The 12,478-nt window shown below is 37.2% G+C and overlaps 1 protein-coding gene across 1 annotated transcript in view; it reads right to left on the bottom strand.

Annotated features, from left to right (window-relative positions):
* The window catches only part of GPC5 (glypican 5), a 1,458,424-nt gene that overhangs the window by 1,132,481 nt on the left and 313,465 nt on the right, over window positions 1–12,478 (bottom strand). The window contains exon 4 of the mRNA XM_003257384.3: window positions 5,165–5,298. Within this exon, the coding sequence (XP_003257432.1) occupies window positions 5,165–5,298 (134 nt within the window). The remainder of the gene's footprint in view (window positions 1–5,164; window positions 5,299–12,478) is intronic.

Below are 12,478 nucleotides of genomic sequence, written 5' to 3'. Positions count from 1 at the left end.
TTAGTCAACACAGTATGGGAAGTTCTGGCCAGGGCAATCAGACAAGAGAAAGAAATAAAGGGTATTCAGATAGGAAGACAGGTAGTCAATTTGTCTCTGTTTTCAGATGACATGATTCTATATTTAGACAACCCCATCATTTCAGCCTAAAACTCCTTAAGCTGATAAGCAACTTCAGCAAAGTCTCAGGATAAAAAAATCATTGTGCAAAAATCACAAGCATTCCTATACATCAACAATAGACAAGGAGAGAACAAAATCATGAATGAAATCCCATTCACAATTGCTACAAAGAGAATAAAACACCTAGGAATACAGCTAACAAGGGATGTGAAGTACCTCTTCAAGGAGAACTACACACCACTGCTCAAGGAAATAAGAGAGGACAAAAACAAATGGAAAAACATTCCATCCTCATGGATATGAAAAATCAATATAGCAGGCCATGCCCGGTGGCTCACTCCTGTAATCCCTGCACTTTGGGAGGCTGAGGTGGGTGGATCACAAGGTCAGGAGTTTGAGACCAGCCTGGCGAACATGGTGAAACCCCATCTCTACTAAAAATACCAAAATTAGCCAGGTGTGGTGGTGCATGCTGTAATCCCAGCTACTCGGAAGCTGAGGCAGGAGAATTGCTTGAACCTGGGAGGCAGAGGTTGCAGTGAGCCGAGATTGTGCCACTGCACTCCAGCCTAGGCGACAGAGCAAGACTCTGTCTCAAAAACAAAACAAAACAAAACAAAAATTGTGAAAATGGCCATACTGCCCAAAGTAATTTATAGATTCAATGTTATTCCCATCAAACCACCATTGACATTCTTCACAGAATTAGAAAAAACTACTTTAAATTTCATATAGAACCAAAAAGAGCCCATGTAGCCAAGACAATCTTAAGCAAAAAGAACAAAGCTGGAAGCATCACACTGCCTGACCTCAAACTATAGTACAAGGCTACAGCAACCAAAACAACATGGTACTGGTACCAAAACAAATATATAGACCAAGGGAACAGAGCAGAGACCTCGGATATAATACCTCAAATCTACAACCATCTGATCTTCACCAAACTTGATAAAAACAAGCAATGGGGAAAGGATTCCCTATTTAATAAAAGGTGCTGGGAAAACTGGCTAACAATTTGCAGAAAACTGAAACTGGACCCCTTCCTTACACCCTATATAAAAATTAACTCAAGACAGATTAAAACTTAAATGTAAAACCCCAAACCATAGAAACACTAGAAGAAAACCTAGGCAATACCATTCAGGACATAGGCATGGCCAAAGACATCATGATGAAAACACCAAAAGCAATTGCAACAAAACCCAAAATTGACAAATGAGATCTAATTAAACTAAAAAGCTTTCTGCACAGCAAAAGAAACTATCATCAAAGTGAACAGGCAACTTACAGAATGGGAGAAAATTTTTGCAATCCACCCATCTGACACAGTTCTAATATCCAGAATCTACAAACTTAAATTTACAAGAAAAAAAACCATCAAAAAGTGGGCAAAGGATATGAACTGACACTTCTCAAGAGAAGACATTTATGCAGCCAACAAACATATGAAAAAAAGCTCAACATCGCTGATCATTAGAGAAATACAACTCAAAACCACAATGAGATACTATCTCACGCCAGTCAGAATGGCGATCATTAAAAAGTCAGAAAACAACAGATGCTGGAGAGGCTGTGGAGAAATAGGAATGCTTTTACACGGTTGGTAAAAGCATAAATTAGTTCAACCATTGTGGAAGACAGTGTGGTGATTCCTCAAGGATCTAGAACCAGAAATATCATTTGACCCAGCAATCCCATTACTGGGTATATACCCAAAGGATTATAAATCATTCTACTCTAAAGACACATGCACATGTATGTTTATTGCAGCACTATTTAGCAAAGACATGGAATCAATACAAATGTCCATCAATTATAGAGTGGATAAAGAAAATGTGGTACATATACACCATGGAATACTATGCAGCCATAAAAAGGAATGAGACCATGTCCTTTTAAGGCACATGGGTGAAGCTGGAAGCCATCATCCTCAGCAGGCTAACACAGGAACAGAAAACCAAACACCACATGTTCTCAATTCTAAGTGGGAATTGAATAATGAGAACACATGGACATAGGGAGGGGAACAACACACAGCAGGGCCAGTCAGGGGGTGGGGGGCAAAGAGAGGGAGAGCATTAGGACAAATAGCTAATGCATGCAGGGCTTAAAACCTAGATGACAGGTTAATAGGTGCAGCAAACCACCATGGCACACACACCCATTTAAGAAACCTACACTTTCTGCACTTTTATTCCGGAACTTAAAGTAAAAGAAAATAAAATAAAGGAAAAGAAAAATCAAATAAACCACCTAAAAGTTGAGCTGAACACAATAAAAAAAAGAAATTCCTCACCTGACAAAAATACTAAAACGAAAATGTATAATTTCCCTATGGAATTGCTGAGATTAGGGCCACTTCAAAAACATGAAAAACACAGTGGTGATGATTCCTAACACCTCACTATTACCTCACCAATTTGGCTGGTCTGTGCACACTGAGATGGACTTGGGGAAGGTTGGCTTATCAGAAACAGAGTTAGAGTGTGACTCCAATTACAGATGTTCCTTTATACATGGTGGCTACTTGGGCAAATCCAAATATGTCCTGACACCTGCTATGCAGCTAATGATTTGGCAAATTCTTTTACCTCCTTACCAATTAGTAAGGACAATTGGAAATAATTCACTTTTCGCTGGCAAGGACCCCTTCACTGTTAGATGTCAAAAACTTTCCCAGTCCATGGTAGACAGGAGCCTTGATTGTCTGGATATCCTGTAGGACATAATGCTGACAATAAAATATGGATCACATCATCCCAAATGTCTTAGTAGACATATTTGTGGCTCTGTGGTGAAAAATATTGACATTTCAAGTGCTTGACAATTCAGCAGTGTTTCTAAATGTGGCCTGGATGTTACTGGGATATTCTTCTTACATGAAAGGAAAATTTCTGCATCTAAGATAACCTAAAACTCAGGAAGACATACAGTGCTTTTTAGATTCCTTTACATACTAGAAAAAAATCATATTATACACTTTAGTGTGTTGCTCCAGCCCATTTACAGAATAGCCCAAAAGAGCTTTAATCTAAGAAAGAAAAGGCTCTGCTGCTTACTCGTTTGCAACATGCTCTGACGGTGAGTCCAGATGACCCTGTTTACTTATTCAGTGGTATCTGAAGTTTCATGGCTGGGTAGGTTAGTTGGTTGTTTGGTTAGTTGTTTTGCAATTGAGCTGTGGTAGAAACTACACACTTGACCATGACCTAGCAAGTGACTGTGCAACCTAAGATGGCCATGATGAACTAAGTACTATCTGATCTGCCAGGCTATAAGACTAGGCTCGAATAGAAGTAATTACAACCAAGTGGAAGTCATCTATTGGAAATCAGGCTCAAGCAGGTAGAGAAAGAACAAGGCACATGAAAAGGTAGCCCAGACCCAGCATCTACTCCTGCTACATTGCCCACCTATTTCAATGGAAATTTATGACCTCATGGGGAATAATCAGTTGATGAGGGATACATAAAATTCAGGGTGAGTTTATAGAGAAACCTGTACAATAAATAGGCAACAAGCAGAAATAGAATGCCATGGCAATGAAGCCCCTCTAAAGACTGGTAATAAAAAATAGTGTAAAATTGAAATGCATAAGTGGACTCGTGTGCAGTTCCTATAGTTGTTCACTCCGTGTGGCAGGAAACAAGCATGTGATGGATCTATGCTGATTCACGGACAATGGCTAATCATGGCTGGATGGTGAGGGACATCAAAATAATGAGTTTGCAAGATTGGTGACAAGAAGGTCTATTCAGTGGCCAGGATAAATACTTTTAAAACCTTTCACTCGTATGAGCCCCTTATTGTTCCTGAACCAGTTTGTAACATTTCACCTGCATTGGTTTCGTTTTGCTAGCGAATAGATGATATTACAGGTTGGGTTTTGTTTTGTTTTCCAACTGGGTTGTTTTGGTGGTGAAATACATCATCTTGAAGGACTTCAGATCTTCTGTAGATGGGGTTTATTATAAAAACACCCTAGACAAAATATACTGATTTTTCAAGTGCAAGAAATGATTGCTGATCATTGTAGGTGTTTAGATAAAAAGAACAGCTACTTTACATGTAAAATAAAATGCTAATTCTTTTTAGCTGTAGAAAATAGCCAGCAATAGCCCAGATCTTTATCCCATGTGTACAGCCCATCTGATGAGAGAATGTGGCAATTAGGTGTCCTATCCCAAAAAAGAAAGAAACAGATTTTAGATTATAGAAAGGTTATGTGAAATACCTTATATATGAGTTATTCATAGAGTATTATTAGAAATAATTATTTACCAAATGAATATAAAATTCTGAATTTTAGTCCAATTTAAAAAGTACTGACTTAGAATCTAGTGTTTGCCAGGACATACACTGACTGGTCAACTAAACACACATACAAATAATAATTTCCTCTAGTTTTAAGAGCTTTACATTTTAAGCAACAATTATCAAGCAAAGGAACACAAAACAAGGCCTGAATTTAACCTGTGAAATAATGACGGACATGGTGGTAGAAATGAGAGTTAGCAAGCCCTATGGAATGTGTATTATTTTGAATCAACAGATAACCATTTCTAGCATTTCATGTAAAAAGTATGAAAACTTCTTTTTACTCAACTTTTAAAAATATATGTTAAACATTCAGTAATAACTATCATATCATGTAAATGTATTATCTTTCTGTCTTTCACTGTCCAATACAGTAGCCACTAGCCATATTTACAGTTTAACTAAAATTAAAAATTCAATCCTCGGTCACACTGGTCACATTTTAAGTGCATGATGTCACATGTGCCCAGGGCCCCCAATGTGACCTTCCATGTTATATTATGGAAATGTTCCATTATCACAGAAAGTTTTCTTGGTCTTATAAGTTGAACCTGTCTTCCAAATTAATGGAACAGGTGCAGCCACTGATTTTTAAAGTTAATGAATATTGATCTTTTTTTGTCCATATTGCATTTTATTCTATTTAATTGAATATGTTCTATTCTGTTGTAAAATTAATGGCTTACTTTCTTTTCTCTTTCTGGTTGTAAAACAAATGTCTTACTTTCTTCTGCTGGCAAGCGTCTCTTCACTGTTCCTTGCGGTGGTCTTCATTCCATGCTTCTCCTTGCTCTGATCAAAAGAACAACGGGGGCTTTGTGTGGGTGTTCTTACAGGGCGGCCACAAATCCTATTTACCTTTTAAATAGAAAACATTAAAAGGTAGTTAGAAATCATACTCCACCTTTCTGAGAATGTGATGTTTCATAGGGCCCAAAACAATGACATGTTCTTGCTTTCACCTCAATATTAATCTTTAATATGATATATATATATATAATGTTTGTCAATTTTTCTAACAGAGGAAAGTATATTATCTGAATACAGCAATTATGATAAATGGATGTCATGGACATTTATGTGGTATGCAGTATACATGTGTAAGATATGCAAAATCAGACAACTATATTAATAAACTGACTTATTTGTGTAACATTACTTTACCAAAATAGATGTTATCTATGATTTATATGTATAACTAATTACATACTTGTCCTATTTTAAAATGAAATTACTTGCTATTGAATATGTGATCCTTTTCTAAATGAATTCCAAGGCCAAAAGCAAATATCTTTGTAGTTTTCTTCTTAATGTCCTTTCTTAGAAATGACAATGAATATTTTTAATATGAAGATCTCCTTTTATAATAGTTCTGCATCTTCTTTCTCAGTCTGGTGTAATTTTAGGGCGTTATTACTGTATTTTCTAAAAAATAATTTATCCCCATTGAAAAATGTACTGTTTCTTTAATACTTATCTAGTAAAGAGCTCTGTATAATTTACATAATTATCATTGAAAAAATTAATTATTTTGCCATATAAAGCATCAAAAAGATTTATATGATACCTTGTATCATTGAAACGGCTGAGTAATATAATTGGAAATGTGTAAAAGCATTGCCTGGAATCAAGAGACACTGGTTCTTGTCCTAATTTTTCCTTTATTCATACTGAGACCTTAAAAATATAACAGAACCTCTTTGAATGCAATTTCCTAATGTGCATGATGAAGAAGTTAGAATAAACTATTCCAAAGTTCCCTTAAAGTTATAAATCTCTTTGATTTTCCATGTAATGAGTATTGAAGGAGCTATGCATCCATTTCATTTATTTTACCCGTATTTATTTTACTTCTAGTATTTGCAAAGCACATATATTAAATGTTATAATAGGGAAAATATGAGTAACTAAAGTTTCTCCTAATAGAGCTTGTAATTTAAGAGGAAAGAAATAAAGGAATCCTTCCAATCATCAAAATGCAAGTTGTATGTGTCAAAAAAGTGAGGCTGACAATGGATGTCCGAGAGAGGTAGGATCCCTGCCCGGTGGGGGTGGTGGGTGAAGAAGGATATCAGCAAAGGCTACCCCGGGAAAGGCTACTACCCATTGGGATGAGACTTGGAGCATCTGTTGAGCCTGGATATGTTGAGGTTTATTTCAGTTCAATCAAACTAAAAATAAATATCTGTTGCACCCTACTATGTTAGATGCTAGAGATACAAATATGAATAAGGCATGGCCTCATGTACACAGTAGAAATGAAAGTTACACAGGTAAAATAGCAATTGTCACATAACATGACAAGAGCAACCCATTATAAGGATGTAAAAACGTTTTAACACATGGTTATAGCAACTACACTGTGCATTTGGAACAAGAAGTACATGGTGTGAGAAGTGGGTGTAGCAAGAGGTAAGGCTGGTGTGAAAGACATAAACATGCCATCCTGTGACTTGGATACCGAGCAAAAGGACTTGTGAGAGCAAATGGAATGCAGGCAAAAGCTTCCAAGCAGGGAAAGCGCTGCTTCAGATTCCCACATGAGAAAACTCATCACAGCAGCCGTGCAGACGGAGGAAGAAGGGAGGTCCTTCAGCAGGCCCATGGAAAATGTCAGGGCCGTAAGTCGGCAGAGAAGCAGTAAAATGGAAGGAGTAGATTTCAGAGATGCATAGGGGGGACAAGAGTAACACTTGGATATGGATTTGATAGAGAATTTTCTCAGAACAAAGAACAGTGATGATGGGCAGAGGAAAAGTCCTCAGAGGGTAGGTGCCAGGAAACATGAGGCTGACATGGACAATTGACAAAATTTTGCTTTGCTTGGAAAGATGGGTTCATGGATGGTAATCATAAAAGGAAATTGTATTTAAAGGGTAAGTCAGAGAAAAGATTTTGGAGGGCTTTAAATGCCAGGCTAAGGAGCTTTATTTTTTAGATAAAAGCTCCCGATGGTTGCTCAAAATGTAAAATGCCACAGCTGAAGTTGAGTAAATGCATGAGGCCGCACTGTAGAAGTTGGACTAGAGAGAGAAAACTATTCAAGGCAAGTAAACTGTTAATAGACTTTTCAAGTAGTTCTGAATAAGAAATTTTAATTTTGAACTGCAGTAGTGACAGTGTTCATGAGTTACAGATAGAAGAGAAGCAGTCAACAGGGCTGGGCAAATGATTGACAGTGAGAAGTAAAAGAAGCATAAGGATAAGGTGGTAAAAGGCTCAAAGTGAATTTCCACTTTGAAAAATAGTGATAGTGAAGTATAAATCTATTAGAAACATGCTAAATTATTCACAAAAATGAGGAAGTATGTTCGCTGTATGTTCATCAACAACTCCTAGTAACAAGAACCCAAGGAAGACAATCTAAGTTGACAGTGGTTTTAAGTGGATAAAGTAAGATTATTTGGCCGTAGCAAAGAACAGTTTGAAATAAAGAAGCAAAGAGAAAGGGAAACAGAATCTGCAATCACGAGCCAGTGTGCCTTGCCATAGGGTTTGAGGCAAGTTATGGAAATTCTATGTATCTTAGTTTTCTCATCTTTGAAACTCAAGAAAACAAAACTACTTTGAAGTTATGAGTTCAGAGAAATCTTACCTCATCCTGTCCCTCCCTCGTCAGACCTCAGGTTGTAACTGCTATTTATTGAACATGTTTCCTAGGAAGGCAGATGGAGAGCTGAAAAATACCAGCCTTGCAACACGTTTATCCCCATTATCATCTTTGCAATTATTTTTTCAAATACAAAAGAAAATGCTCCCGCCATAGACTTATAAGGTATCTTTCTTTGATTGTATCCAAAGATACAAGCATATATAGCTGATTCTAATAAATGCAAGTAAATTTCAAAGCCCTTATATTTGTTGACCTGCTATGAGAGAGATTAGCTTCATACTTTATTGAAAAGAAAAGGAAAACCATCTGTTATCAGGACAATACCCTGTCACCTTAGCTCCCTAGAGGTGAGCCAATTTGGGTGGCACCTTTCAATACTAGTAGCTTCTTGCTATTGAAAAAACCTTCACACTTACGTTGACAATTTTTCGTCTCTGACTTACACTGCAATTTCCTTCTTAATTCTCCTCCCTGGTCTCTACCATTTTCCCCTGCAATCAGTCTGAAGTGTCTTGGAAAAAATTGTTTTCCTCCCTAATGCTTATCTACTCCAGCTTTCAGTTCCTTCCCAGGCTTCCCACTGATTTTCAAGTTCCCATCTCACCTTGAAATGACTCTCTTAGTTGGTCCTAGCCCACATCACTTCCACCATTCTGATCAAGTATTTGTTTCAACAACTGCTTGTCACTTAGCTGACTTTCCCCATTCTCACTGTAATCTTGGCACTACGTGCAAAAGCACAAACTTTTCTTTAGAGCCTCCCCCGACTGTGCACTCAGTCTTATTCAAATGTTCAGATTTTCAAAGCATTTTACAAAAAAACTTTGTAAAGAATAACTTAAATTGTTTATTTTCATTTGACTCAAAAAGCAGAGCTTCTGTTTCTTTTTGTTTTTGTTTTCTTTCTTTTTTTTTTCCCAGACAGGATCTCACTCTGTCCCCCAGGCTGGAGTGCAGTGCCATGATCATGACTCACTGCAGCCTTGACCTCCCTGGCTCAAGCAATCCTCCCACCTTGGCCTACGGAGTAGCTGGACTATAGGCACATGCCACCATGCCTGGCTTACTTTTTATCCTTTTATTTTTTTGTAGAGATGGGATCTCACTATGTTTCCAGGGCTGGTCTCAAACTCCTGGCCTCAAGTGATCCTCCCACCTCAGCCTCCCAAAATGCTGGAATTACAGGCATGAGACACCGTGCCCACCCCATAGTCTCCATTTCTTTTGCATTAGTACATCCTTAATGTTTATTAATAATAATACAAGTTGAAAAGCAAAAATATTTAGAATATTATACATTGAAAAGGAAATTACAAATTGAAAAAAAAAAAAAAAAAGGAGGTAGTTCGAGTGATTATTAAGCAACCTGGGTTAGAAGAGGAGGCACAGGCTCACTTCACAGTCCCTTGTATGAAAGGGTAACTGATTGCTTTACTTCAGGTCACATCTAGGATGCTTGGTGTTAACAGAGAGGCGGTTAAGAGATTACATAAGGCATGAGTCTGCATGTATCCTTGATAATAATAATGATACATAAAATAAGAAACAAGGTAGTTTGTGGACACATGTGCTGTGCTCCATTATATTAAATAACTCATATTATTATATTAAAAGCTAATTTTAAACTATCCAGAGGAACTATACTATTGGTAATTTTTTCTGTTATAACAACAAATTTGAGTTTATTTTCTCATCTTCAGTTCCCTTATGTTTCTGAGAACTAGATTCTAAAACTGCTGGCTGATTTTAGGGGTAAAATCTGTTCCCACAAATCTGTTCTTCTGTGTTGGAGAAGCTAATTCTTCAACACAGAGAGAAAATCCATGATGTTAGTTTTATTCCAATGAGAACAAATTTAGGAAGGTAGTAAGTTGGGCCAGGTCACTATGGCGGCAGAGGTAATGCACCAGATACATTAGATTTGGATTTTATTTTTCGGACTATTATGCTATATTAATAATTAATGGGCAAGGGAACAGAATTATCAGAGCCCTGTTTTAGAAAGATCTGCTATAGTCATTGCAATCAATAAAGAGACTATTCCAATAGATGAGGTAAGATAATATTGGAATAAACTCAGAACCAGAGAAATCAGAGAGGAAAAGGGGAAGTTCCTTTATGAGTGCAATGAATGGTATTTGACTAGGGGTTGACTCCCTGTATAAGGTAAGAATGAAGAAGTTAAAGCTCTTGGTGGTTTTAAACCTAGTAATCAGGATGATTACAGAGCCAGACACTGATATATGGAAGTTAGAAAGTAGAACAAGTTTAGTTTATGGTGTACCTGTTTTTTTGGAGGGAGAGATTAATTCTCATTTTGAGCTTTAATTGCGAGGTAATTTCTAAAAGACAGCTCTAAATAATAGATTGGAGATCAAAACCAAGTTAATGAATAGAATTGCATGCATAGAGCCAATAGTTAAACCCATGCAAATAGATGAAATCATAAAACGTATATAAAATGTATATAAAATGTAAATGTTAGAAGGAGGAGATGCAGGAGAAAGAGAACTCATATACTGTCCCCACCCCACAAAAAAGGAGGAGGAGAAGAGCTTTTACTATGTTGCTACATTTGTATCAATAGAAATGAAAAAAAAACAATAAGCGATTATAAAATATTATGCCCTAAAACTATGGAACAACTGCCATCCAAATAGTAGATATGCTACATTCAAGGTACAAACAATTCCTTAAGCCAGGTATGCAAAACATATAAAAGTTATAACCATAACACCACTTTTAAAACACTAGTACATTCTAGTATTGCAACAAGGAATATTTATAGGAAGTTATAAATTATTAAGACTCCATAAAGCACTGCCTTTAAATAAGCTACCCATAAGGAAAATTCTAAATTTGTACAAGGTGCCCAGTTCTTGGGGAAAACCAAATAAAGTAATGTTAAGATTGAGTAAGGGAGGAAACACATACTATCTCTGCTTGGCAGGAATTAGAGGTATGTTTATGCTATGGTTAGCAAAGAGTAAAGAAGGTCTTCTGTTAAAGTGTTTACTTGGAGGCATGGATCCTTTCAGTTTTCCACAAGTTGCTTCTCCACATGGATTTCTGCTAGATATTGTCATAAATTTTCCCATTCTAACTCATATTGCATTTCGAATTAAGGAAAAGAATAAGGAGGAAGAGGCAGAGGAAGGGAAAGACAGGGAGAAGCAGAAGCACATTTTAATAACCTCCTATTGGCCCCACTGTGAAGAGTCTTGATTCCACGTTGCTATTTTTGCATTCCTATATATTAAACCACCAGAGGGCGCTTCTGCATTTCATTCCTATTCATAATTATTAATTAAACTTACTGTATGGGTCCACTTAAAGCATTTAGTTCAGGGCTCTTAAAGGAAAATCCAACTCATAGGCCCAAGTGACAAGTGTTTAGATACAAGAAATCTTCAGAAAAATCTAGTCTTTTACGTAAAACCACCAGGCTGAGGCTGCAGTGCCAATGTAGTCAAATAAGAAATGGAAAACCAACCCATAACTGTAAGCTAATTTGTCCAGACTGAGCTGTCTCAAAGTCAGGAATAGAGATACTGAGAATTGACCAAGGATTTCAATTATTTCCCCTTTTTCTCTTTCTCTCTTTTTCTTTCCTTTCCTATTTCCAGTTTTAAAGATGCCTTTGTTTAGAAAGTTCCAAGACTGAAAGCCAGATCAATTTTTCTTCTTGTTGAGCTACAGATGACAATGTCAATCAATACACTGAGCCCTCATTATTGCTAGGACATTATCCTAGTAGATGGGAATAGAGCAAGGAACCTTCTCTCTAGGAGCTTATATTCCAGTGAGAAAACTAAAATTATGACACTAAATAGACAACTTTAAGTCTTGATGAATGTTACTTAGTTAAAAATGCATCACTGGTAGTAGAATGCGATAGAGTGGGGGTGGGGTGCTCCAGCCAGGTGGTCAATTGGTTTAAATACTATTTTCTACTTGTTTGGAAAGTAGTATTTAGGTTATGTTCTGAATAATGTTAAGAAGCAGCCATGGGAAGATCACAGGGAAAAACTTTACATGCAGGGAGGACAGCTCTAAAATAGAAGAGAAAGAAAGGCCACTGCAACTGAAAAATGCCACATAGTGCTGGGGAGCGTAGGGGGATGAGGTAAGAGGCAGACTGGCCAGATCATCGAGTAGTTTCCCACATGCTCTGCCAAGGGCTAAGTTTGTGTTCTAAGTGGGCTCTGAAGTAACTGGAGAATTTTGAGCATGGCAGTAACATGATCTCTTTTATGTTTCAAAAAAAATATCACACTGGCTGTCATTTGGAGAGATGTATGCACAGGGCATAAGAAAATGGACAAGAGGCTGGGCACGGTGGCTCACGCCTGTAATCACAACACTTTGGGAAGCCGAGGCAGGCAGATTGCATGAGGTCAGGAGTTTGACACCAGCCTGGCCAAC

Source organism: Nomascus leucogenys, chromosome 5 (genome assembly GCF_006542625.1).
Source record: "Nomascus leucogenys isolate Asia chromosome 5, Asia_NLE_v1, whole genome shotgun sequence".
NCBI lineage: Eukaryota > Metazoa > Chordata > Mammalia > Primates > Hylobatidae > Nomascus > Nomascus leucogenys.
The sequence above is the reverse complement of the archived record's forward strand: the minus strand, read 5'-3'. Positions and strand labels throughout refer to the sequence as shown.